The sequence below is a fragment of the Mustela nigripes genome, chromosome 16 (assembly GCF_022355385.1).
Source record: "Mustela nigripes isolate SB6536 chromosome 16, MUSNIG.SB6536, whole genome shotgun sequence".
In the NCBI taxonomy this organism is placed as follows: domain Eukaryota; kingdom Metazoa; phylum Chordata; class Mammalia; order Carnivora; family Mustelidae; genus Mustela; species Mustela nigripes.
Genome location: NC_081572.1, coordinates 24,590,325 through 24,617,811, shown reverse-complemented (window position 1 = coordinate 24,617,811; position 27,487 = coordinate 24,590,325). Strand labels below are relative to the sequence as shown.

Below are 27,487 nucleotides of genomic sequence, written 5' to 3'. Positions count from 1 at the left end.
CTGGTATTTACATTTCTGCAAATCATGGGCTGTTCTTTGCCCATTTTTCCATTAGGCTGTTGACTTTTTCTTCTTGATCTTTAGATTCCCTTAATACGAAATCCTTTTGTTAAAGAATTAAAAAAACAGAAACAAATAGTGTTGTATGTCAGTTATATCTCAATAAAGACAAAAGCAGTCATCTTTAAGTTGTAAATTCTATAAAGCATGAATCTGATAAGGGATATAAGAGAAACCCCAGTCTTTCCTTTGTTTATTAAGGTCTCTCTTGATTGCCCTTAGTTTCATTTTAAAAGAAGTGTCTGTTTTTTAAAAAGAAACAAAAAAGGTACATTTAGTATTTTGTTAGACTAGATTGAATTGCAGTAACTTTACCTATGACAGATTTTCAAAAGTCATTCAAACCTTGCAACAGAGGAAGTCAGTATGACCTGTAATAATCTATCCTTAGGGTAATGAGAAGTTCCTATATTACAGGCTGTATATTATTGAGGACACTAAGAGGAGAAATACAAACATTACTTTGAGGTCACATTATTTTCTCAAAAATGAATATATACAACTCTTCCCATAGTTTTGTGATTTATTTATTTTTATTTATTTATTTATTTTTGGTCAACAGTCGTTTTGACATCTTCTGTTTGGGTAAATGCAACATCTCTCAGGTTTAAGATAGTATGACATTGGGATTTGTCTTTACTTGGAAACTGTACAAGGCTTTAAACCAAAAGAAAAAAAAATAATAGGCTTTTAAAAAGTCCCTAATAAACCATTCTTTTAAGAAGCTCTGTTCCCAGCCATCTAGCTTGTGCATGTTTGTGCACTATGTTGAACCACATGAAATTGCCAGTTTGACTAGTTTTGGCTGACAAAACAATTTCATGGTTCAGTCTCATATTATCTCCTTCCTGTAATTATTATTATTATTTTTTAATTCCTGTACTTTTAAGACCAATGGACCTGTATAGCTAACTTACAGATACCATGTATGTGATATGCCCGTGTTTGTTGCTGATATTCTTTTTTTTTTCCCCTTCGCTGGTTGACTGGATTAGATTGAAGATGGAGGAATGCTTATGGGGAATAAAAGAAAGATAAAAAAGAACTGTAGAAGCTGTCTTTGTAACACTTTTCAGAGAGTGTTCTAGCCTAGCTGTGCATATATTGTAGGTTAAACTATTGGGACGTTTCTCTCCATTGTAAAGGGAATTCATCTTCTGTCCTCAAAGAATCCTGATTACATAAGAGTTTAGTTCAAATTACTGATTCATGTTTTCAAAATGAAAGAAATTTTATCCGTTCTCTTTCCCCTTGTAGAATGAAGATACAGTTGGTACTGGATGAGAACCTTAGTTTTACCAAGGCTGGTACTTGAGAGTGCCAGGCTAGGAGTTTTTGGCTTTCTGTGTAACTCATCCAAAAGAACAAATTAATGATTCTCATTACATTGCAAATCTAATATACTCAGCACTGTTCCAAGGGCTCTTTTAGAGATATGTGAGAGAAACAAGCAGAAAAGTTAATGAACTAGAATGCAACTGGGTAAGTGTTTCAGTCATCAAAGTATTTTTGCTGAATGCCTTGTTTAGGCAGGCTGTGCTAGGTGATAAGGGGACACAAAGAAGAGTTACAAGTTCCTTTTAAAGAGCTTCAAGTCTACTGAAGGCAACAGAAGTGTTGATAGGTATAAAAGAAGGCAGAAAAGAAGTACACTGTATAGGCTTGATTGAAAGTATCATGCATATGCATCATGATAGCATTAAAATATTTTCTTTTTTATTTTTGTCTACTCTCCAGAGTTTAATGTTCTAGTTAGAAATCATACTATATTGTTTGACTGGAGTCTCTTGGCAAAAATAATTAGCAACTTTATGAACTAGTACCTGCTATTGGTTGCCAACTTGATACTACCTTCATTGTAATTTGACCAGTTTTACCGTTGACAGATATTTTGAAGTATATTTTTTTGTTGTGGCTCAGAAGAGGTGTTGCTGCATGGGTCAGGATTTAGTAAACAGGAAAATAAATAATTGATATATAACAGACATGTTCAGCCTCGGAGTTTTGTCTGCATACTGGGAAGTTTGCTAAGCTTTGGAAAAGAAATTTCTCACTAGGCAACTTGGTCTTGTCCTAACTTGTTTAAAAGCCAGGGATACTATATTTTGGTTCTAGTTGCTTCCTAGAAAGGGTCTCAAACCATGATCCTCAAATATACCTCCCCTTTTCTGAAATTGTTTTCCTGCTGGGCACCTGAACAGTTGGCATGAAGAGCTAGAGAGTTCATGTAACACTAGGCTACTTTGCTGATGAACACTTTGCCCATGGTGCCAGCTATGAGTGAAATTAATTAGACTTGTGCTATCCTAGTCAATTTCCCTCTCAGCAGGTTGTGTGGTTAGAGCTCCTCAGAGTCTAAGGCGCATCTTCCAGGGCTACTAGCTGCTGGGTTAGAAATTCTTTAAAATTGGAATAAAAGTGATATTATTAAAAAAGAAAAGAAAAACCAAAAAGACTTGGCTACAAAATAAATGAGAAGCAAAAAAGATAGAAAAAATTGATCTAGGCCAAAGTAGTATTTTTTTTTCTGGTTTTAATAATGGACCATGGTTCAGTAACAACAATTAAGCCATTAAAATAAACTTTTTTAAACTTGTCTTTTTTTAGGCTTAGAGAATCCTTAAATTAATTGTTAGATAAATTTGAAGTATTTTTTTAAAACTTCAAAATAAACTTAAGTTAGCATTTTAAGATCCCTCAGTGTAGAGCTGTACCACACACCTCTGGAGCCAAATTTTATGCTCTTAACTAATGTGTAAAATTCACATCTTCATTGTCAATCTGCCCAAAAGATAGTTTTAAGTGGGAATTTTGAAATTTCATTCTGGCTCCTACTGGCAGTAATGGTAAGTGGGATTTGTAAAACTGCCTAAGGTGCATTTACTCATTACTAGACAAACAGTTCTTGAGAATGTGTTTTCCATCAAATGGAAGCATACCTTCATCACAGGTGATCAAGCGTAGCGTTTCGTTTCTTGAGTATATCATGGAATCATGAATTGCACAAACCAGGGAGCCCCAAATGCCACTCTGTTGCTTAGTTTGCTAGCTTAAGTGAAATAGCATGTCATGTATATAAAACTGTTAACTCCCATCTGTGATTACATGGGATGCTTTAGTTGTAAATGTCTGTAGGATAGTGTTTAAAACCAGTGGGGACTCCGGTAATACCAATGGTATTACGCTGTAGGGATACAGCTGTATCCTGTTAATCCCCTTTCATGCCTATTACTTAAGTGGCCAGCAAGTATGTGTAAGTTGAGTGATTTTTGTTGTTGTTCATTTATACCTCTTTCTACAAAGGATTTGAGGCAGTTTCCAGAAGTATGTAACATATAAAAGAGTAAACAGTTGAGTGAATAATACTTTGCTATATATATATATATATATAGCAAAGTGAATAACTGAGCACCTGGATGGCTCAGTTGGTTAAGCATCCAACTTTTTTTTTTTTTAAGATTTTATTTATTTATTCGACAGGCAGAGATCACAAGTAGGCAGAGAGGCAGGCAGAGAAAGAGGGGGAAAACAGGCGGCAGAGAAAGAGGGGGAAACAGGCTTCCCTCTCAGCAGAGAGCCCGATGTGGGGCTCGATCCCAGGACCCTGAGATCATGACCTGAGCCAAAGGCAGAGGCTTAACCCGCTGAGTCACCCAGGCGCCCCAAGCATCCAACTCTTGATTTTGACTCAGGTCATGATCTAGGGTTGTGGGTTCAAGCCCTGCATCCAGCTGCACCCTTAGCAGGGAGTCTGCTTATCCCTCTCCTGGTCCTCCCACTGCTCGTTCTCTCTAAAATAAATGAATAAATAAAAGTAGAAAAAAGAAAATAATAAAGCTATTGTAGAATGAACATGTGATCCTAGAGTTTCAAGAAATGGCTTACATATATGTCTCATGGCTTCCTAGTAGCCAGGCAAAGGACCACATGATCTGTTTTATCCATATTGTCTATGCACAGCTGAAAACAAACCAGGTGTTCAGGAAAGAAATTTCTCCCTTGGATATTATAAACCAGTGTTTGATGTAATGGAATACGTCCTTGCACTATTCTTACAATACAATATATATTTTTTAAATAAAGCAGAACAGTAGGAAAAATGGTATATACTCAAGAGGCTATCATCCTAAACTAACAGACATATAGGTATTTCCATATTTGCTTCAGATCATCCTCATTTTCTTTGAAAAAGAAACAGGAGAGAGCAACTTGAGATGTCTTATATCCTTATCCTGGCCTCATTCTTCTCCCCGGCTCTCCCATTGTGGATCTGATGCATAGCTTGTCAGTGTGTTTTGTTACTTCTATTGAATGCATATATTATATCTGTAAATAATATATAAACCTTAAATTTGCGTAAGTAATGTACTGCACATGACATTACAAAATTTCCTTTTTTTTCATTAGCATTGTGTTTGATCTCATCTCCATGGTGCTGCTGATCTAGTTCATTAATTTTAAATCCTGAAATATAGTTTTCCATTATAATGGAAATAACCCAATTTAGTTTTCTGTTTCCCTCCTAATGGATTTTTGGTTTGTTTCTAGTTTTTCATTGTTACAAGGGGTGCCACACTGAGCAGCCTTCTCAGTGTCGTCTTTTGCCCACGTGCAGGGTTTTTCTAGGGCAGTGGTTCTTAAAATGTGGTGCCAGGGCCTGAACATCAAGATCACTTGGGAACTTGTTAGAAGTGCAAATCTGTGGGCCTAGCTCAAATCTCTGAATCAGAAATTTGGGGGATGGTGGCCAGTAGGTGATTCAGATGCACACTGATGTTTGAGAAACCCCTACACTAGTGCATGTACAGTAAAAGCAGAGTTACCAAGTTTTGGGGTGTGTGTGGACACACTGCGTACAGAAAGTTCCTGCCCAAAATACACATCCTAGTTTACAGTCTCGCCATCAGTGTAGGAGAGTCCCCATGGCCCCACACATGGTGTGGTTGATTTTTTTTCTTGCTGGTCTGAGAGGTATAAGACTTTAAGAGCTATTTTATTTCCTTTTGTGTGAACAGTATTTTTACAGGGTAGTTGTCCTTTTTCTTATGAATTTTGTAGAAAACTTACATATCAATTCATAAATTATCCCTTCGTCATGCATTGCAAACTCTTTTTTTTTTCCCAGATTATTTTTTGGCTTTATTTATGGTACTTAAAAATTATAACCAGATTTACCAATGTTTTGAATGGCTTTGTGTTTAGAAAGGCCTTGGAGGGGGGACGCCTGGGTGGCTCAGTTGGTTGGATGACTGCCTTCGCCTCAGGTCATGATCCTGTAGTCCCAGGATCGAGTCCCGCATCGGATTCCCAGCTCCATGGGGAGTCTGCTTCTCTCTCTGACCTTCTCCTCGTTCATGCTCTCTCTCACTGTCTCTCTCTCAAGTAAATAAATAAAATCTTTAAAAAAAAAAAAAAGAAAGGCCTTGGAGGGGAGAAGTTGGACTTGGATTTGATATACTGCTGGGACACCCTCTTGAGATGTACAGCAGTTATTTAAAGGTGGCCTGAGGCTTATGAGACAGGTCACAGAGAGATTTGGGAGTCATTTGTATAAAAGCAAAACTCTGACACTGGGGGTGGATAAAATGAGAGAATGTAGATCGAGAAAATGATGGAAAATTAAACCATGGAAGCAACACTGGAGAAAGAGACTCCAATAAGAGAGACAGAGGAATGATCAGAAAACAGAGCAAGGAGAGGAATCTGGAAAAGTGGGTAGTGATAGAGTATGTAAGCAAGGAGATCTCTAATGCTGCAGAGAAAGGAACACATCTAAGAAGGGGGGGAATGCTGCCCTTCAGGAGAGCAGCCAGCACTGAGTTGAAGAATAGAAGACTTCTCTTAAGTTTGCACTGCAGTGTAGGAGATGAGACAGTAGTTAGGGAGGTAACAAGGTCATTTCCTTTTAGGAGTGGACTGTTTGTACCCCCAGAGAAAGGAGCCAGTGGCAGAGTTGTATGTGGTGTTCACTGTGCTGTCTCCTCTTTGGCAGCCTTTTCATGGATGTGCTTTATCTGCCCTTTGAGAAGATTCATTTGGTAAGATAATATTAGGAATTGGGGGGCTCCTGGAGGTCTCAGTTGTTAAGCATCTGCCTTTGGCTTGGGTTGTGATCCTTAGGGTCCTGGGATCGAGCCCTGCATCAGGCTTCCTGCTCAGAGGGAAGGTTGCTTCTCCCTATCTCACTCCCCCTGCTTGTGTTCCCTCTCTCACTGTCTTTCTCTCTCTGTCAAATAAATAAATAAAATCTTGGGGGAAAAAAAAAAGGAATTGAGCAGAGGATGGAAACAGGGTGATAGAATTGTGAGCAGGAGGCTGCTTCCGATTAGGTGGTCTTCTCAAGGTTAACACTGAACGCTAGAGCCATTTGAGTGATATGGTAGAGCATTCCAGGGCAGGAGACACAGTTTCCAATCTGCAAGGTCAAACGGAAATAGGATAGTATACCATTAATCTAATAAAATCCTCATGCTTCTTGGGTCAACCAGGGTGAAGAGAGAACAGAAATCTTTGTCCCCTGACTTTGGAGATCTTGTTTAACCTTCAAACTGGCGATGTCAAGGGTTCCAAGTCCTCCACCTCCGGCAGAAATGTCGAGTGGCCCTGTAGCTGAGAGCTGGTGCTACACACAGGTAAGTTCATATTATCACCCTGTAAATCATGTATCTTGGGAGGGTTTGGGTGAATGAAGGGAAGAAGATTTCTTTTCTTCATTAAGTTTCCTGCTTTCTCTAGGACATTACTGTCAAAGAGCGGATAGATAAAGTACTTGTCAGCTTTCCATTCCTTGGTTTTCCACATGGCATCTGAATGTACTAGGCCAGTGGTTTTTCACTGGAGGTTGAAAGCAGGGGGAAATTACTGAAACTAGGTCCACTCACAGCCACCTTGATGGAAATATGTTCCTCTTTGGGCAACTCACAGAAAACCAGGTTTGAGGTTTGCAGCCCCAAGCAGTATCATCAGCAATTGTCAAACACTGCTCTGAGCAGAGGCTTGTTTTAGGTACAGCTTTATTATCTGCTTGCCCACCCCTGTCCATGCTTTTCTCACTTTCCACCCAGTGTTTCTCAGAAGTGGAGAAATGTTATGAAAGCAGTTGGTCACTGTGAGATTTCTTAAAATGTGGGTGAGGGACAGAAAAAGCTGAGCCACCGTGCTGGCCAGACAGAGCTATCTTCCTATGGGACTCATGCAGATGGAGGGAGGAAGGGAAATGATTATTTGATCTGCAGCCTGTTTTCCAGGTTGCTCACTTCCTATTTAATTTCTTGGTTTTCTGTCAACAGATCAAGGTAGTGAAATTCTCCTACATGTGGACCATCAATAACTTTAGCTTTTGCCGGGAGGAAATGGGTGAAGTCATTAAAAGTTCAACCTTTTCATCAGGAGCCAATGATAAACTGAAATGGTGAGGAAGACTATCTCTAGCTGTTAAAGTTTTTCTAAAAGTTACCTGTTTTGACTAGAACGTAGGATCCACGAAGGCAGAGACATTGTTATGTTCTTCACGTATTCTCTAGTGCCTAGAACAGTGCCTGGAACATGAGAGGTGTTCATTGTAAAAATGTATTTTTAAAGACTTATTTATTTAAAAGAGAACATGAACGGAGGGAGAGGGAGAATCCTCAGGCAGATGCCTCCCTGAGCACAGAGCCTGACCCGGGTCTCGATCCCTGGACCCTGAGATCATGACCTGAGCCGAAATCAAGAGTCGGCCACTTAACCAACTGAGCCACCCAGGTGCCCTCACTGTATATTTGTTGAATTAATTCAGTGAGTAATATCAGGGATCAGCAAACTCAGATGGCTGTAGGGTAATATAAATGAGTAAAGAGGGCCAGTAAATGATGTTCATACATGGTGTGAGTGTTGAGTGACCTTCTAAAAGGGGTGGTGGCTGCTCAGCTCCAGCTCTCTGTGGCTGGGTGTGGATAAAGGCTGACCATTGTCATATTTGCTGACTTTTTAAGAAAAGCAAGAAACTTAGATTTTAGCATGAAAATTTCAACTTTAAAGGCCTGCTTTTAAAACAATAAAGGAGATTTATTTGCTTATGTAACCAGAATGCCCAGGGTGTAGGGTGGTTTTGAAGGTAGTTTGATCCAGCAGCCCAGTGGTGAGGTTAAGGACCCCATCTCTCTGTTCTCCACACTGTTGGACATCTCAAGTCAGTTTCCCTTGTGGTTAAAGGATGACTGGCAATAGCAATGGGTATAACCCACTACCATCTAACAGAACTCTTTGAACTTTCACTGAATTAACTCTGTGGCCAAGAATATGTCCTACATGTACTGACTGGCCTAGGTTTGGGTTCCCTCCATTAATCTCTAGAGCAAGGGGAATATGATCTGAGAGTCAGGGTCGGTCCCATCCAAACCATGCATCCCCTTGAAGAGGCGCTGGCAGTTAAGGATACGACCATAGGTTTGCTGCCAGGACCAGAACACATGTGTGCCAGCCACCCAGTTTTGATCTCTGTTAACCTACTGAAGAGTTAAACCACTCTCTTTAGTATTTGTTGGCTGTGTGCATTAAGCAGTATATTACGAGGTTCCGAGAGAATGCTTTATTTTTAGGCACTGTATGTATGTATTTAAGAGAGAGGAGAGCATGAGCAAGCATGGGGTAGGGGCAGAAGGAGTGGGAGAGAGAGAATCATAAGCAGGCTCCGTGCCCAGCACAGAGTCCAGTGTGGGGCTCTGTCTCATGACCCTGAGATCATGACCTGAGCTGAAATCAAGAGTCAGACTCTTAGACTGACTGAGCCACCCAGGCACCCTACTTGGGCATTGTATTTAAATTCACATCTTGAGCACAGTGTATACGGCATATGCACTGCCTAGAGGGGCACTGGGTTGGGCCACCTGTTTGAGATAGGTGCTGTAACACTGGCAAGGCGTAAGGATACATATGGCCTGTGTATTATATGTGGTAGAAGTAGCGTGAACCACATGCAGTTCAACTAATGACATTTGCAACTTAACTCAATTGAACCTATTAAATCTGTCTGAAATTTGTCTTGATTCATTGGCAACAGATTGTCATCTCTGACTCCATTTGGAAGCCTAGCTTGGAACTCTACCCTGTGTAATGGGAGTTTACTTTTGTCTGTGCTTCCTCCATACTGCCTTCTTTATTTCAATCTTAGGATATTATTGCCAGATTGATAAAATATCTCTAAAAGATGATTTACTATTCACATATTTCTCTGGAATTTTTTTTCTCTCTCAAAGTGATAATAGAGAGCTCAATGACACCTTTTTTAGGGCAGGGGGAGGGGAGGCAGAGGGAGAGGGAGAATCTTCAGCAAGCTCCACAACAAGTGCCTGATGCAAGGCTCGATCTCACAACCCTGAGATCATGACCTGAGCTGATGAAATCAAGAGTCGGGCACTTAAACAACTGAGCCATCCATGTGCCCCCAACATTTTGTTTTGCATAGTTTCATTATAGTCCTGACAGAAGAAGGGGGGCTGCCTTTCCTGAGATTGAGGATTAGAACACAGTGGAAGTAGGCTCAATTTTAAAATATTTTAAGGAGAGAAAAGGTGATTTACGAGATTATGAGGAAGGAAGCAGAGATGTAAAGGATGTGTTGTCAGGTTCTAGAATGCCTCTTTACTTTTGTTGTTTACTCTTTAAAAGGTGACTCCGGTTGCTCTCAAAAAATGGTTCCTGAGGAGTCATTCTGCTGAATCTGAATCTCCTGCTGTGGGGCCCGGACTGGTTTTCTTAACATCTTCCTTTCTTGAGAAATAGATGTTCTGTTTTTCCTGTCACTTCAGAAGGCCTATAAACGTGGATGCTTCCAACATCTTTTTTTTAATTTTCCCTCTTTCGGGCAGGTGTTTGCGAGTAAACCCAAAAGGGCTAGATGAAGAAAGCAAAGATTATCTGTCACTTTACCTGTTACTGGTCAGCTGTCCAAAGAGTGAAGTTCGGGCAAAATTCAAATTCTCCATCCTGAATGCCAAGGGAGAGGAAACCAAAGCTATGGGTAAATGTTCTCGTCTTCATTCGACTCTTTAGTTGCACATCAGACAACTTTATGCACAGACAAGTGATGGATTTGATCTGGTGTGGTTTTTTTTTGTTTGTTTGTTTTTTGTTTTGCGTAAATCTAAATATGATTTTTATTTTTTTTCCCACTCCAGAGAGTCAACGGGCATATAGGTTTGTGCAAGGCAAAGACTGGGGATTCAAAAAATTCATCCGTAGAGATTTTCTTTTGGATGAGGCTAACGGGCTTCTCCCTGATGACAAGCTTACCCTCTTCTGTGAGGTGAGTCCTTTACCCCATGCTGAGAGTCACAGTTCCCAGACCTGATCGGTATCCGTAGGCTTCATTATGTTGTATTAGGGATGGAGAGGGAGAAAACTCCCCGAGTGGAGTGGTGCTCCACGAATGTGGTTTTTGTGACTGAAACTGCGTCACGATTTCAGGCTTGTTGCACACGTCACCTTTCTGCTTGTTGTTACTGTGCTTAAAAACAAAGATTGTGCACTATCTAGGTATAAGCGATTCTGGACTTGCTTGGGTCAGGATTCTGGCTTTCTCATCAGGGGTGTTTTCAGGTAGCCTGTGGACAGACTGGCACTGAAAGCTGAGGAGAATGCCGGCAGCTCGGTGTGTGGGTTTGTCCCTTAAACTTTCTGACTTCTGAAGTGTGAGGTCCACTTGGGTCTAACCTCAGATCACTTTCCTGTTGTGCTCCACTAGATGACTCGTCTCAGGAGTGGGATATATCCGGTTTGTCTTGCTGGAGTAGTTGTGAAATGATGGCAAGAACCGTTTTTTCTGGAGTGAAGGGTAGATAAAGCTCTCTAACTTGTGGTTAGCTAGCAGGGTTATCTGTCATCAGCCAGGAGAGTTTCTCTCACTCCAGTGACCTAAGAGTCTGTCTGGGTTTACAGGAGAAGCCTTGAAGTATTCCCAAAGTCAGAGTGAGTTGGAAAGTGGTTTCTTTAATGGGCTTACATGTACTCATCAGTCACTTCATGCTGTTATCAGTATATTTACAAATACTCATAAGCTTACAGCATAATAAATGAATAAAACCTCCAGTCTGATGGGATCTTTGTGTTCTCTGTACTTTGTGTGGTCGAGAACCACTTCCTGAGCCACACCACTTGCAAGTGACCACTGTGTGTTCATGGGGAGGGTGCGAGCAAGTTCCCTAACTACCGGTGTGTTCTGCCAAAATAATGGGCTCAAGCTGTGAGTTAATGACACTTCCAAAGGCTTATGCCACCTGTGCAGCAGAGAACAGTGTCCCTTAGGGATCTTGCCCTTTCTCGGAAAAGGCCTGGCCAGCAGAAGTCGACTTCTCTCCCCAGTCACTGCTCATTGAGTATTTCTGCAGAATAGTTGCTGGGGGTTAGACAAATCTGGATGCAGAGTTTATTAAAATACTACACTGAATATATAAAACAGTTGCATAATAGCTACATCTTCTTTTTTGTTGTGAAGTAAAAGAAGGAAATACTAGACTGATGGCATCTCTATAAATACATTAAAGTGTTGCAGTTGTTTTTGTCTGTGAACTGGAATTCCATATAAGTCCTACTAGATCAAACCCAGCTGCCCAAGTGAAGAAATGAGAACAATTAGGTGGTTTCATGTGAGGTTCGATGGAAACTTCAGACCATCAATTTAATCTTCACCTACTTTAGAGACTGGTATTTCAAAAAGATTTAGAAATAGTGGAAAATTCTGATTTCTGCTGGAAATGGAAGCCAGTCTTTGAACTCTTCTCAAGAAAGAGAACTCTCCTTTAAATATTGCCTCTGGTGTTTTAGGCAAAGTGTTCCCCTGTATTGCCACATTTTCCAGTCCACAGTGGGTCCAGCCTTTTCTCCCATGATCCCTCTTCCACCCCGTCCCCGCAGATCCATTCCAGCTGCTCCAACCCCTGCACTGACATTCTTGATTTGGAAACTGATTGGCCTGCCTTCACTTGGCAGTCTCTCATCCTGTGGTTAAATCCAAGGCTCCACTTCCCCATACGAAATTCTCTCCCTTCGCTTCCCCATATGAAATTCTCTGAGGAGAAATCCTGTGGTTAAGTTTAGATTTGTCTTACTGACTTAGAAGGGAAGTGAGATGACACTTTGGAAATGAGGAGATGTTGAACAGGGAAGCGTCTGCTGAGTTCTGCTGATGCCATCGGTTTCTTACCATCGAACCAGGTGTGCCATCTGTTCCTCTCACACTTCTCTGTTGGCCACAGGTGCTGAGTGTTGCTTCTCATACTTGGGCTTGTGCCTAGTGAGACTCGTTTCTGTTCCAAGGCTCTCTGTGGACTTAGTAGCATTCAGCATTGCAAGACGGTTGCGTGGGGCGGTGTGTTGGATGTGTGGGTTTTAAAAATGTCTGCAGCTCATCTAAGTTCTTAGTGCTTTCCAAAGCTAGATCATTCTTTTCTGCACATTCTGTCCTTTTGACCTGTTGCTGCCTTCTGCCAGTGGATTATTTATAAACAAGTATTTTAGTTCATATTCTATTTTATATATTACTGGTTGAGCTAGTTTTTTTATTATTATTATTCAGAGGCTTTTATGAAGTCGATGTCCACATACAAATTTAGGTCATGAGCCCTCCACTGCTCCGTTCCTCACTCAGCCTTTGGCCTGGGCACTTCCATCCTATCTGCCGATGGATTATTTATAAATAAGTTTATTGCATTGCGATTAAAAAAAAACAACAGTTCTATGGATTCTTTCAGCTGTTCCTAGAGACCACAGGAAGGAATCCTAAGGTGAAAGACTAAAAATCACATGTCTGTGTTTGGGCTTTATTTCAGTGGTATTACTGTTAATGAACATTTGAATGAAATTAGATCGCATACTGTCCAAATGCTGAATGGGTGGTCTTGTTTATAATATGCCACACTGGGTTCACCTTCAGTTCTCAGTGATGTTTTTGTCCATTAGGAAATGTGCCCATTCTTCCAAGGTGATATGGTTTAGTTAACATATATAGAAGCATTTTCAAAGTATTCCCTGAATTGTCTCTTACCACAATCCTTTGAGCTGGATTAGTTCTGTTATCTTCATTTCATGTTACTGGGAGAGAAGCAGCGCCTAGGGAGGTCAGGTAATTTTTCCTAACATTGTACCGCAAATTAGTGTCAGGCCATGTCAGCTCTGCATTTTCCACCTCTGGACGGCCGCGCAGTGCTAAGTGAGCTGCATGCCATTCTCCCGAGGAAACATGGGCTCTAGCAAGTTTTCCTAAAACAGAGTATTTACTTTGGTAATGAAAGAATCAGGAAGGCTTTACACTTTAAATTTTCTCTTTAATAGTTTGTCTCACAGAACATCTGCATGAAATGTTTCAGCTTCTATTGGCCCTTCCCTGTTTGTTTATACTGAAAACAAATAGCTACTAACAAGAAAGGGACAGATATTCCACCTTCACTGTACATACCTTTGACAGGTGGAAGATTCCAGTGTCCGTTTGTGATGTTGCAGCTAAAGTTGAAACATGAAATACCGTATGAAATATGAAATACCAAATATGGATCGTGCAGACACTAGTTGACTCTTAAAATATCCCTTTTCTTCTCAAACATAGAATGTCCTTTCATAGCCTGGGAATATGTATGTTTACCAAATTTGAAATATGTGTCTCTTCTTTTTTGGGGGGTTATTTGGATATATTAATTGAACTATATGACAAGGCTAATATTTGATAGTCTTGACCTATGAAAATGGTGATTTTAATATGTAACGTTATTTAGGTTATCAGCATACTGTAATAAACCCAGCACCCAACCCAGCAGCATCACCAATAACTTGGAACTAACCTGTATATGTTTCTTCACTCTCCTTTAGACCTGTTGTCCCCCCACTCAGGAAGTGATGATAAGTAGCTGTCCGAAATTGTATGCAATCATTCTCTTGTTTACTATGTGTGTGCCTGAACAATGTACTAGTTTAGATTTGCTTGTTTTTTTGTGCTTTATAAAAATAGTTTCAGAATGTATTTATAATGATGGATGTAACTCTAGTGCTTTCATTTTTAGTGCTATGTGATAGTGTGTTTTGTGAATGTACAACAGTTTGTTGATTCATTCTTTTGTTGGACATTTAGATTGTGGCCAGTCTTTTGATTAAAAGTAATGCTGCTGCTATAAGCCATCTCTATGCAGAGTCTGTTTTTTCCTTGATTGTTTTAATTATATAGAAGTTAAAAAATGTATTTCCATTGGTCTTAGTTTGGCTTTTTATGTTTAGATAAAATGTATAAGAATTGGCACACTCTTTAGTCTTTTATGAAATTTTCTTTTTTAAGACAAGAAATTGACTTTAAAAGTGAGGCCCGTTTATGACTTGAAATGTAGAGGGTTATACAGCCTTCCTGAGACATTTCCATGTAGTCATTTATAAGACGACATAAATGTCACAGTCACGTCATCTTCACAGCTGCAATTCTGAATGAGTCTCCATAGTCAACTTTATAGGCATTAAAAAAATCTTTAGTTTTTCTCAAAATGGTCTCATTTTAGCATCATCATTTGCAGAGGAAAACAATCCCTTCCTAAGTTAAAAGTTTGGGCTCTGAAGACTCATTTGTGAATGCCATTTAAAATTTATTTTTAATTAAGCGTATTTAATGTTGGTAAGAGGTGCCAGACATTCAGCGCTCTGGAGACTCCAGGCATCCATATATCTACAGAACAAGTCTGGCTCAGACAGTAAAGGTACATTCTCCTTCCTGCTGTGTTCCTGTCTGTGTCTGGAGAGAGGAATTGCCCCAGTGAGACAAATCACAGTCTTTGGGTTCCATTCATTACCAAGCGTGCATCTAACCAGCAGAGGGTCCACTGGTAACCATAGCTTGACATTCGGCTTAGTTCTTGCCAGTTCATTTTACCCCATCCAGTAAATTGCCATCAAGTGTTAATGACTCTGGGCTCCTATCAACCTGGTTTAATATAAGCTTAGGAACCCAGTGCCAGAAGCATCCTCCATTCCCTCCACTGGCCATCCCAAGAGATTCCTGCCTTTTCCTGTGAGGAAGTGGATTTAATTGGTCTTTTTCTTTTCTCCACCCACCCCTCCTTTTTAAAAAAAATCAGTATTTTGAGGCTATAACTGGAAACTGGAAACTTCTACTTCTGGTTAGTATGAGAAAGTGGCTGGACCAAATTAGAGATCTTAACATAGGACAAGAGAAAAATCTCTGTGGGGTAGTTTGTGCTGGGTCCTGAGCTATTAAAATAATGTTATAATCTGGCTCTGATAAATGTGCTATTGATGTTAAATACATTCATAATTGATTAACTTGGCTGCTTCACTGCACGGGATCATAATGGTTAGTTTGAAACAAATGAATACATTTCTCGACCTGATAGTAAATATCTCACTCCTTCAGAAAAGAGACTATGGGTTATTTGGATGCCAGGGCATTCGTTTTGCCTCTGGGTTTATGACTGCATTTAAGGGATGACTTGCATCTTGAAGGTTGAGAGAAATTTGGGTCATTTAGGATATTCCTAAGCTGTCTTTCTCATCTAACTTGTAGCAGTAGAGCAAGAGTGAGGAGCTGATTCTCAAGGTTTGTGAATTCTGCTTTGGTATTACCAATTTTAACCTCATATGATGGACAAGGTAAAGCCTAACAGTGGTTGTTAGGCAGAAGACTGAGCTGCTGGGCCTTAGCTTCAGTTTGATAGTTTCCATTTATTTTAGAATGCTACATTATTTATAAATCCTTGTACTTGGCATCTAACAAGTTTATCTGAGTTTCACTGACCCATCTTGGTTTTTATCTAGACTGAACAGTTAATTGAACTAGTTACAGTGTGTTGTTGTTGAAGTCATGGGGGCAAGTTGGTTCCCTCTGTAAATCCGTGGCTGTCACTCTGTTCTAGGACTAGAAGTGCACATGGGGCTGGAGCCAGGCCTCTTGTAGGTCACTGTCACAAGGGACTGAGGAAGGGTGTCAGTGGTGTGGGATACTCACCGAGTTGTTAACTGCTGGGGAAGATCTTCCAAGCCCAGTTCTGTTCATTAGACTAACATCCGTGAGGAAATGCTAATTATTTACCAGGCCCAAGAGAAGCTGCATTTTATTTTCATGTTCTAGACCTAGCTAAAATAAGTGAAGTGCTTTTAGGCTTATCAGAAATTTTTTCTTTTAGAGAATTTTAAATGGTAGTTTCCATAGGAATTCTTTGTTTGTTTTAAAGATGTTATTTATTTGAGAGAGAGTGACAGAGAGATCACAAGCAGGGGGGGAGGGTAGAGGGAGAAGCAGACTCCCCACTGAGCGGGGATCCCCATGCAGGACTCGATCCCAGAACCCTGGGATCCTGACCTGAGCCAAAGGTACCCACTTAACTGACTGACCCACCCGGTGCCCCTCCATAGGAATTCTTTGTATTTAACCTTTTGCTTAAAGCAGAATAAGGTAAACGCTTGAGGTTTAATGTGTGCTTAGGTCAGTATGCCCATCTTCCCTTACCACCACCACCCCCGTTTTGCCCAGGTTTTCAAGGCAGGGGAGGCAGAGTTCATTAGCATTTGGAGGAGAAGGAGATTTGTGGGGCTTTTGCCTCTCATCCTAGGATGGTGCAGAATAAGTATGATTGTGGCAGATTGGAAATTACTTGATCCACAGGATAAAGCCTTGATTTGTGGAGGTGGTTTCAAGAGAACATGACTAACGTTTGTATCTCAATGTACTACAGCACTGAGGTAAAAGTCATCTCTTCTCCTGCTGGGAAGAAGACTCTTGGTAACAAAACCTCTGGGCTGTGTTTCCTTGTCTTTCACAGGTGAGCGTGGTGCAAGATTCCGTCAACATTTCCGGCCAGAACACCATGAATATGGTGAAGGTCCCTGAGTGCCGGCTGGCGGATGAGCTGGGAGGACTGTGGGAGAACTCCCGGTTCACGGACTGCTGTCTGTGCGTTGCCGGCCAGGAGTTCCAGGCTCACAAAGCTATCTTGGCAGGTTGGTTTTTATTCATGAGAAGCTTTATTTAGTATTGGTGAAACAAGGAAAAATGGTGGCTGCATAATCACCTTTTGAATAACATCAACTCTTCAAACTGGTGCACAAAAAAGTAAAGCTAAATACATATATTTTTATGGTGAGGACATTAGTTGTCATAACCAAAAAGCCTACTCTTCGTGGAAGTGGAGTTTCTGTTTTTCCTCTCTCTAGGGGACTTAGGCCACCATTGTCAAGCAGTAGATGTGTATATTGAATGCCTTTGTACCTAGAAGGTAGATGTCAAAACACTGGCTAAGAGGAGGTGTTAGACCCTAGACAAGGCCTTAAGATGTAGTGGAGAAGATTCTGGACTTGGGACTAAACCACCATCTAGCTAATTCTGCCAGCCCTGGAGTGTTAGCCTTCAGTACAGACATAGCAGAAGAATGAGAATTTGCTAGTGACGTGGAGGATTAGGTCTTGTTCAAGGCCATTGTCCTTAAGACCAGAAAGACTGACAAAGAGTGAGAGCTGATAAGACAGGACTGACTTTACTTCCCACGAAGGCATAGCAGTCAGCCACAGACTTCTGTTCAGACCGTAAGACATAAGAGGAAATTGCATGAACTTTCAGGCAACAATTTTTTTTTTACCAAGACTCTCAGCTCTATCATTCTAAAATACACACCTGGCAAAACCTCAGTCTGGCTCAATCTAACTGTCTTCCTGTTTCTGCTCTCAACTAGGTGTTACTGTCTATTGCCAAAGGAAGTCATCTACTCTTAGGTTAGTGTCTCCACAAGCAGCTAGGCTCTTGGCACTGCCAAGAACTCTTCTACAGATACATAGTTAGCTCTCTTTCTTTTTCCTTAACAATAGATACTTCAGACTGTTTACCAGTCTCCTTTAATGTCTGGACTCCTGAAAGAGTTGCTTGCTACTACTTCTGAGAGAAAATTGAGGCCCTTCTCCCTCAGCTCTTGCCTGTCGCCTTACGTGCATTTTCCCTGCATTCTCTGTGGAGGAGGTGTTCTTCCTCGTGTCCAGAGCGGGCTGTCTCTTCGGCCTTCTGTTTCATATCACATGCCACCTTCTCAGAGTCCTTACTCTGCCGGTTATACCCTTGTTGTCTGATATCTCCACCATCTCTCTTTCTCCGATTGTCTGTTTACCCTTAGCCTGGAAACTGGCTCAGCCGTCTCCCTCTAGTTATTCATTCATTCATATTCATTTTCTCTGTCTCTCTCTCTCTCCCTCTCTCTCCATTTCTCTTTAAATAGAGCTAAGTTTCTTGAGTTAGCACATTTACTGTCTCTGCTTCTTTCCTCCCACTTATCCTCAGTTCACCTCCATGCCACGAAAGCAGTTTTCCAAAGTTCTCTGACCTGCTAATTCCTAAATTTGAGGGATTCCTTGTTTCGTATAGTATTTGACTTCTTTCTTCTGGTTCTCTCCTGATGCTCTGGCTACTTCTGATGTGTGGCCTCCCTCTTCTTCACACGTCCCTGTCAACACCGGTGTCCCTAAGGGCCTGCCTCACTTCTCTTTTCCTCTGCTTATTTCCCCTGGGTGGTTTTATTTATTCTCATAGCAGCATTTTGTGTTTAGCCACTGAAGATCCTCTAAGCATACTGCTGCTTTGGACCCTTCCCTTTTTAAAAAAACCACCAGCCCTTTTACTCTCAGCTTTTGTGATATACTTATTTTAGTACCTTATAGCTGATAAGCCTTCTGAACTAAAAGCAGTGAGAATTAATGTCCCTTTGGAATATTTTAAAATATTGAGTCACAGAGGGATAAGTGATTTTCCCAAGATAATGTGGTTAGAAAATGACAGATCCAGAATTAATCCTTTCTGACATAAACTGTAGGCCCAAGTTCAGGTGACCCGGTGGCTCACAGTCCTGCTACGTTCCATCTGGTGCTCCTCTCTCAGGTAGAAGTTTGTTAGTCTCCGCCTTCATCAAAACTTCTGATTTATTCAACAACATGATAAAGTTTGAGGGTTTTAGGCCTTTTATTACTTTCATGGTTGAAATTAAGTTGACTTATTTTTCTGTGTCCATTAGACCACAGTGGGCTTAAAACACCATTTCTCAGCCTTTTTTCATTATCCCCACTCCCCCGAGGAAAAAAAATCAAATTATTCCTAATGGGAGATACTAAATACTAAGGATTAAGTTTTTGTCAGGAAGGGTGGAACTTTGAAGGACCACAGATGAGATACCCTAGTTTTTTGGGGGGTTTTTTTGTTCTTTTTTTTTTTCCTCTTTGGGGTGTTATCATCTCTATTGTGAATGCATGGCCTGAGGAACAGAGCACCTGCTGTAAACAAGCACGCTCTTCCTTTAGTTAATGGTGCACTGAGCCCTGTTCTTGGCCTCCTTGCCGTGTGGTCCCTAGAACTGGAGAATTTAGTATCATTGTTCTAGGCAGAAATTGGGGTATTAGGATGCCTTGCTTAGACCATGAAGGATCTTCCGTTTGAACCCCCAAATCTGCCCAGAGGAGGTCATTGTCCTCCAGTCTGAGTAATTTCGTTCCAATATGAATAGTTGGAATGGAGCTCCTGAGAAATTATTTTTAAAGTACTGATTTCTTTTTTCCTCTCTCTCATATTATTCTCCTCTGGTGTAATGTAAGAGAGGGATTTTATTATTCCAATGTAATTTGAGGCTAAGACCCTTTCAAGTAGCAAAAGGACAAGTAAGAAGGTGATCTCCTCTTCATAACAGAAGAACCAAGAGGTTTCAGTGTGATAACCTTATCTATCTCTGTTTTCCTTTCACTTTGTAGCTCGTTCTCCAGTTTTTAGTGCCATGTTTGAACATGAAATGGAGGAGAGCAAAAAGGTATGTGACAGAATGAAGATATGTCTTTTCAGCTAGGTGACTAGGTGCAGATGATTTCCTAGTTTCACACCAGGTGTATTTTTCCAGTCATATTATTAAAATGGAATACCGTTCTCTGAACACTTTCTGAGTGCAGGGAGAGGTGGTCCAGAAGCATTCTAGGTAAAACAGACTCACTCCATCCCAGGTAGATCATCGAGTTTTGTGTGAGGTTCTTAGACGTGTGTTTCTACTCAGGCAAAGAAACACCAAAAAATCAAAGAAACAGTTGTCTTGCTCTTGTATTTGAGAAGATAAAGGTGGTGCATATGATGGGAGCAAAGGCTGTTCTAATGAAATAGGGCAAAGAGAGAATTCTCATCCATGTTAAGTTTTAGACGATAACAAGCCTTTCTCTCACCAGAGCTTAAAATCATGAAAATTGTTTAGGGATTTTGTTCTGTTGGAATGTTTCTCATTTTCAGTTTTTCTGGCATAGAATCGGGTTGAAATCAATGATGTGGAGCCTGAAGTTTTTAAGGAAATGATGTGCTTCATTTACACGGGGAAGGCTCCGAACCTCGACAAAATGGCTGATGATTTGTTGGCAGCTGCTGACAAGGTGAGATAAGACTAGAAAATGAATCACAAGAGGAGGAGTGTTTGTGACCTTGTGAGTTTCATGACTGGGCCTCTATGTTACACAGTAGGTAAGACGAGCGTGTATCTCAGTGTGCCCAGGGCAGTCCTGGGTTGCAGTAATTGATAGCACCACCACTTTTATTTTCCAAAGTGTCCTGCTGTCAAAGTAACTTCTGTGGTCACCCTAATTACAGAAAAGAAGGGTAAGTTTGATGTTCACCTCCCTTCTCTTCCCCATCTCACATGTAAGCACAGGGATATTAAAGATTCAGATAATACTAACATTTGACTTTATAATGTACAAAGTGTTCTTGAGTTGATTAACTTTTTCTTTCTAAATACTGAGAGATTTTATTTTTTTAAACTTTTTCTTCTAATTCTAGTTAGTTAACCTACAGTGTTGTAGTAATTTCATATATATAATATAGTGATTGAACAATCCCATATATTCTGTGGCTCCTGATGGGACAAGTGCACTCCTTGATCTCCATCACCTGTTTTAACCTCTCCCCCCCCCCCCCCCCCCTTGAGTGCATAAACTTTTATTTTAAACTTTGTCAATAAGAGGATAGTCTTTTTACCCACTGTTGTGGTTAGAATTTTCAACTTTTACCTAAGGAGCTATTGAAATATGCCACAGTCAGAATTACAAGATGACCGGTAGCTCTTGGGACGAAGAAATAGTACTGCAGTAAATGCGTGCGTTGATCATTTCATTTCGATTTGAGAAATGTTGAAGTGTGAAAATTAAAGTATGGACCTTAGGATCAAGGAAACAGGAGAAGGACCAAAAACAGTAGGCCAATGATTCCCAAAAGAAGTTTGGAGGGAAATGTTAATGAAATACTGAGTTTAAACAAGTCAAATTGGGGTTCCTGTGTGTTGGCTGTCTTAACTGCAAGATTTCTCAGAATCTTTTTAGTATGTTAATGTACACTGTGAGTTTTCTAAAAAATATGATAGACCGCATTTCTCTAGCTTAATCAACCCTGAAATCCTTTTCCTCAAGAATCACCTCTGGGAATTAGTGTCCCCAAAAACACACCTGGGGAAACTGACTTTCTTTATGCAGATAGGTCAGAAAGAGCTCCGTAACCTGTCCTCCAAGGCCCTGTGGTCTGAGGAAGCACACGCTCTTTTTCCTCTGGAAGTTTCTTAAACGGGTTTATACCTGGCCAGCAGCAGACCCCATGAAAAAGACCATTCCCTGCTGCAAGTGTTGCTCCTCTTCCTACCGTATGGTGCTCTGGCACCCATCTGGGGGCAGAGGTGGCTCAGACCTGAGGCCACTAGAGCCTTCCCAGGATTCCCCCGTGGGAAGAGTCTCCTTCCACCTTTCTCTGCACCTCGAGGACAGAGGAAGTACGTGCTTTGACAGTGGAGTTTTGTATTTATTGATCAGCTTTTTGGAGTGTTTGTAGAGGACGAGGCACGTAAATCCTCATTGATTGCATTTGAAAGGATTGAGTAGTAGCTGTATCCTTTCAAGATTTTAGGAATCCAGTTAGGCAATGCGAACATTCCCTGTGCTCCCAGTCTGGCTCTGTGCTGACCACAGGAGTCTTGCTTTCAGTGGGGCCAGTAAGGAACTATCTGCTGTGAGCTCTGGAGAACTAGAAGACACAGCTTTTTGTAACGCACGTTTATAATGATCCTGCCTCATCTGCCTTCTGATTTTCAGTGAAGTTTATACATGCCAGTATAGCATGACTACATATAGCTAGACCACTTCTAGCTCCTGTAGAGAGGAGTAGTGTCAGAAAGCCCACTTTTCAGATAGAAATACTGAGGCTGAGCAGTATATATTCTCAGAGCCAGGGTTTGACGTCTGTGTCATTCCTGGGTTTTCATTCCTGCTCCTCATCCAGAGAACGTACTGGGCAGCCCCCGTCAGTACGCAGAGCACGGGGATCAGCCTGAATTGGCATTCTGTGGCTGGTGTCTTCAGTATAGTGTAATAACTTACAGTTTTAAAAGACAAAGTAGTCGAATTGCAGCAGTGCTTTAAATTTATGAATGAGAAGTAAGTGAAGGTTGCATTTTCAAATTCCATTCAGAATTTCCTATCAGACAGTCTTTGCTCCAAGCTTACTTGAAAACATTTTTACCTTTACACCTCATTGTGAGCTTCAGGAAAACAGAATAAGAAATCTTTCATGGAAGGATCTAAACATCTAAAATTTACCCAAGAGGCTGAAACAGCTTCTTCTGGGCTTTTCCAGTCTCCTGGGGACACGTGTAATTAGACCAAAAACAAAACAAAACACGTCGGCCAGGCCTGGGAGACACAATTTCAATCTCCTGAGTAAGTACAGCCATTAGGCAGGTTTTTCAGAAGCATAATTAAGGAAAAAAACTTTGTCTCCCAAGGGACAAGAATGGCTACTTTTGTCTAATTATGCAATAGGGATCAGAACTATTCACAGTAAAAAGTCCTTTTAAAAGAATGTATCGAGAAAGGATAAGAGGAATGTTCTGTGCAGCACTGTATAAAGACCACAAACATTTATTCAACCTTTTCCAGCCTTTTAAAACAAAACGGCAACCTAATTTCTTGCTTGTCTAGTGTCATTCCTGTTTTCCATGGAAACTGTTTTCTAGTTACTCAAATGTAAAAAATTAAAGCTGCACCAAAACCAATAAAACTCTCTTTTTGCTGCAGGAGATCACAATGCCCACAGACATGCCTCCTCACCCAGAATTCATAAAAATAAAATTGTCTTGGTTTGATGGCCATGATTCAGCCTGAAGTAGTTATTGTGTCATTGAGTTCTGAGGTCCTGAAGGTGGGACCAGTACAGAGACTGTGGATACCCTTAAAGCAGAAGGTTCTCCTATGAACTGATTAATAATGTTTTATTTTGTGACTCCTTTTATACCTTCCTCCTCCTCCTCGCTCCTGAAGTTCCTTAGTAAGTTCATAATCTCATATTTGAGAGCACATGCTACAGTGGCATCAAAACAAATCCGCTAGATCAGATGTGCCCAGTGTTAACCCAGACCTTCATTTCTAGAACATTTATACTCTTTACTTGGAAAATAGGAAGTTTTTAGATCAAAACTGGATCCAGGGTCTCTGCTGCTTTGTTCCTACCCTGAGAATCTTAACCTCAGCCTCAGGAAAGAGGACTCCATTTATCCCTTTCTCTTGAAAAGGAGACCTTTGGTTGACCCTCATTCAGGACCAGCTAGTGGCAGAGATGCTGGTGAAAGTCACCCCGGGGCTCCTTTTCACAGCCCAATGGCCAGTTGGCATACCTGCCGGGCTGGTGACATTGCTTAAGTAGAAAGGACTGTGTTTCACCCTCATTTGGCTCTGACTCAAAGGATGGCAGGAATGTAAAAGGTCATGTCCCATTGGCTTGAAGCACGATTATGCCTCATCGTAAGGGAGGGTAGGTGGTGGTGGTCCAGGAAACACTCGAGTCCCTCTTGGGGCAGGGTGACCTTGAGGATGTGGGTGTACTCCCTAATGGCCATTTTCCCAGCAAATGGATTTTAGAACTTGAGTGGCAGCCATGCATGTTATTTTAGCGGTCTTCTTTTCAGCCTTGGGGCGTGCTTGTGCCTTATCACTGCGGTAGCTCAGTGGCCTTGTCACGCGCTGTGCAGTTCTGCTCTGGAGTCCGGTTGCGCGGCGGTCCCGCTGAGGAGCACAGCTGCAGCAGCCACAGCCCAGAGACACCCCCGCCCTGACCACAGCAGTGCTTGTGTCTTCCAGTACGCCCTGGAGCGCTTGAAGGTCATGTGCGAGGACGCCCTCTGCAGTAACCTCTCCGTGGAGAATGCCGCAGAGATTCTCATCCTGGCTGACCTCCACAGCGCCGATCAGTTGAAAACTCAGGCAGTGGATTTCATCAACTAGTGAGTTGGCACCTTCAAAGCTGTCCCTTCAGGAGAGCCGGGCTAGCAAGAGAAAGGAGAGGGACTTTGAATTAGGGAGTAAAACAGGCACGTGGCTTCGTTAGCCCCTTGTAGTAAGTAGAGGGTTTTCATCTTTCCCTTCAGCTTGACTGGACGGGAGATGGTTTCGAGAGATGGTTTTGCTCTGTCTTGTGGGGCTAACCCGATTGGTGAGCAAGGTGCCTTCCTTCCTGGTGGTGATGGGAAGCAGTGAAATGATGAGCGGCTGGCCTGGAAAGGCAGGGTTCCCGGAATGACAGCACCTTCACTTCCCACTCCTGGGCTTAGTAGAGGACATGTAGGTCTCCGGGAGAACAGAGGTGGGTTTTGTATGAGTTAGTAAAACGTGTCTGACAGCTGACTGTGGAAGGGGAAAAGAGAAGGGATAACCAGTTGTCGAGGCTGTTAAATACTGCTTGGAAAGGAAGTGTTCATTCCAGCAGATCTGTCCTGTCATCCTAAATGACAGATGACCTGGCCATACTACTCTCTGCAGTAATTCTCAGTGGGGCATGTTCTGCTCCCTTGCCTGTTGGAGAACAGAAGTTGGGAAAAACCCAAAGGGGAGAAGCAGGCCTTAAAAAGCCCTCACAGGGGTGCCTCGGTAGCTCAGTGGGCTAAGAGACTCTGCCTTTGGCTCAGGTCATGATCCCAGGGCCTGGGATCGAGCCCCGCATCGGGCTCTCTGCTCAGTGGGGAGCCTGCTCCTCTCTCTCTCTCTGCCTGCCTCTCTGCCTACTTGTGTTCTCTGTCAAATAAATAAATAAAATCTTAAAAAAAAAACCCTCACAGCAGCAGTTCTGGGCTGAGGCCGGTTTAAAAGGTTGCTGAACATTATTTAACATAGAAAATGCCCCTAAAGAGGAATCAACTTCCTCGATGTAAGGTTGTTTGTAAGGTTGTTTTGAAGGAGTTTACCAATTGCGGCAAAGGCAGGTGGGAAGAGACCCCCAGATGTTCCTTCTAGGGACAGCTTGCTCCTTGCTGGACACTCGCGTGGTGCTCTTTATATGTTAACATTCGGTAGGGTGTGGTATGGTCCCCTCCGGCTGATCGAATAGAGCCGCGGCCATGATCTGGTCTGTGGTCGGGGACCAGAATGATGGCAGAGCCAGATGGAAGCTCAGAGCTGCGGGACAAGAGAGTCCTTGCTCTCTTTCTGTCGTAGCATCACCAGTGAATGTGAGGAGTATCAGTGATGGAGAGAAGGGCCTGAGGAACATTTCGCCTTTTGTATTTGGGAGGGTGGGGGCTCCAAATCCAGGCTTTCCGAGCTGCAGCAGCCCCAGCCTGGGCAGCTGTCTTCACGTTGTGTGACGGGCTCTGTCTACGAAGGGTTCTGCCCGAGTGTTTGGCACCCTTTACAGCAAACTCCGGGAGGTTAGACTGCCCTGGGGGCGGTGGACCCTAGCCCTCTCGCACCTTTGATAATCCATCTCTCCACATTTCTCCTAGTCATGCTTCAGATGTCTTGGAGACCTCCGGGTGGAAGTCAATGGTGGTGTCGCATCCCCACTTGGTGGCTGAGGCCTACCGCTCTCTGGCTTCAGCACAGTGCCCTTTTCTGGGACCCCCACGCAAGCGCCTGAAGCAGTCCTAAGATCCTGCCTGTCGTAAGACTCCGTGTGTTTTCCTGAAGCAGCAGCCACCATTGCTGCCACTGACCACCAGGTAGACAGCGCAATCTGTGGAGCTTTTACTCTGTCGTGGGGGCAGAAGACTGCATCGTGGCCCCCAGACGTTCAAAACAGCACTAAATAAACTTGGGGGAAGCGGGGGGTGGGAAGGGCCCGGGACCTGGGGCTGCTCAACCTAATGAAAACCCTGTTGCTGCGTCACTGTGTTCCCTTTGGCCTGGCCGACTTTGGTACTGTGGGGATTCAGTTTAGGTGCCGGCCCGGAGGATGTCCCAGCGGTGGTACTTCAGAGAAACCTGTCTGCATCTGACTGAGCAGAACAGATCGTCAGGTGCCTGGAGCAAAAAGGAAAAAAAAAAGAAAAAAGAAAAAAAAAAGGACATTTAGTATAAGAGAAGGGAAAAGGAAAGGAAAGAAGAAAGGATTTTTGCAGAATTTCTCAAAAATCAATTTGTGGATTCTAGTAGTATTTATGTTGAGAGAAATTTTAGTCCATCCAGCTGTGCTAAAACTTCAATATTTGTGACAACTCCTCACCACCATACAAGTATCAGAAGAGCTCTCTTGTTGTTAGCACTTATTGTTTGCAAGAACAGAATACATCCTTTTATCCTTTTATGAAAATTGACAAGTGAAGGCGAGAGGGGAAGGAGGTTATTTGAGCTGGAAGATGCGTGTTCTCATGTGGTGGCTTTTGCAAAAAATCTTTATCGGTGTTGAAAACTGGAAAAAATAATTCATCCAGAATTCATACTGTCTTGACAAGAACTCTGGTTCTCTGTTTTTAGATATTGTGGAAAATGTTTTTTGGCATTTTTCTCTGATTTTATTTCTCCTCCCTCCCCCCCTTTTCTAAGAAAATAAAATGCAAAACAAAAACAGAACAAAAAGAAGAGAAAAGAAAAGGAAATTTTATTATTAATGCTGTGTGACAAAAATCCCAGCCCAGATTGCTCAGCTGTTCATACCTGACTTGCCGCCTGCGTAGGAGCCAGTCCTGTTCCTTCCAACTCACCCCTTTCCTACAGGGGAGAACTTCCAAATGTTAATTGTTTTCTTTTTGAAAATATAAATAATTACTATTTTGTACTGTGTGGTATCTCTGGTCTTTTGTTTCACTCACCTGGCTGACTTTTTGTGTCTGAGTTCCTTAAGGGATTTCAGAGACCTGGTTTGAGCCTTCAGCTTGCAGAGATTCTATGAGAAATGTCTACCCATGGGGATTTACTGTGTCTCCCTCACCCCAGGCTGCCTCTTGGAGCTCCCAGCATCTACCAGTGTCTTGTCCTCCTCAAGTATCTCACAGGCCACATTCTAATGAGGGATCAGGCTCCTGCCTCTGCCAAGGCAAGTAATGGGGGTGGGCTTTTCTACCCCCTACATGTTCTAACACCTAACTCCCAACCTCCCTTCTCCTAGCTAACTATAAAAAGATCAAGGGGACATGAATGTAGAGATTAAATAAAG

At 42.0% G+C, this 27,487-nt stretch overlaps 1 protein-coding gene across 3 annotated transcripts in view; it reads left to right on the top strand.

Annotated features, from left to right (window-relative positions):
• Positions 1-27,109, top strand: part of SPOP (speckle type BTB/POZ protein) — a 65,823-nt gene extending 38,714 nt beyond the window's left edge. For 2 of the 3 annotated variants that reach the window (XM_059378515.1, XM_059378514.1), the window contains 9 exons: positions 6,549-6,692; positions 7,350-7,471; positions 9,909-10,060; positions 10,218-10,345; positions 16,848-17,025; positions 19,804-19,859; positions 20,338-20,460; positions 24,202-24,344; positions 25,839-27,109. In XM_059378515.1, coding sequence (XP_059234498.1) covers positions 6,615-6,692; positions 7,350-7,471; positions 9,909-10,060; positions 10,218-10,345; positions 16,848-17,025; positions 19,804-19,859; positions 20,338-20,460; positions 24,202-24,344; positions 25,839-25,983 — 1,125 coding nt within the window. In that variant the 5' untranslated portion in view covers positions 6,549-6,614 and the 3' untranslated portion in view covers positions 25,984-27,109. Of the gene's footprint in view, positions 1-6,548; positions 6,693-7,349; positions 7,472-9,908; positions 10,061-10,217; positions 10,346-16,847; positions 17,026-19,803; positions 19,860-20,337; positions 20,461-24,201; positions 24,345-25,838 lie in introns of those variants that run through there. The other variant, XM_059378516.1, reaches the window with a different exon arrangement.
• Positions 27,110-27,487: the final 378 nt, after the last annotated feature.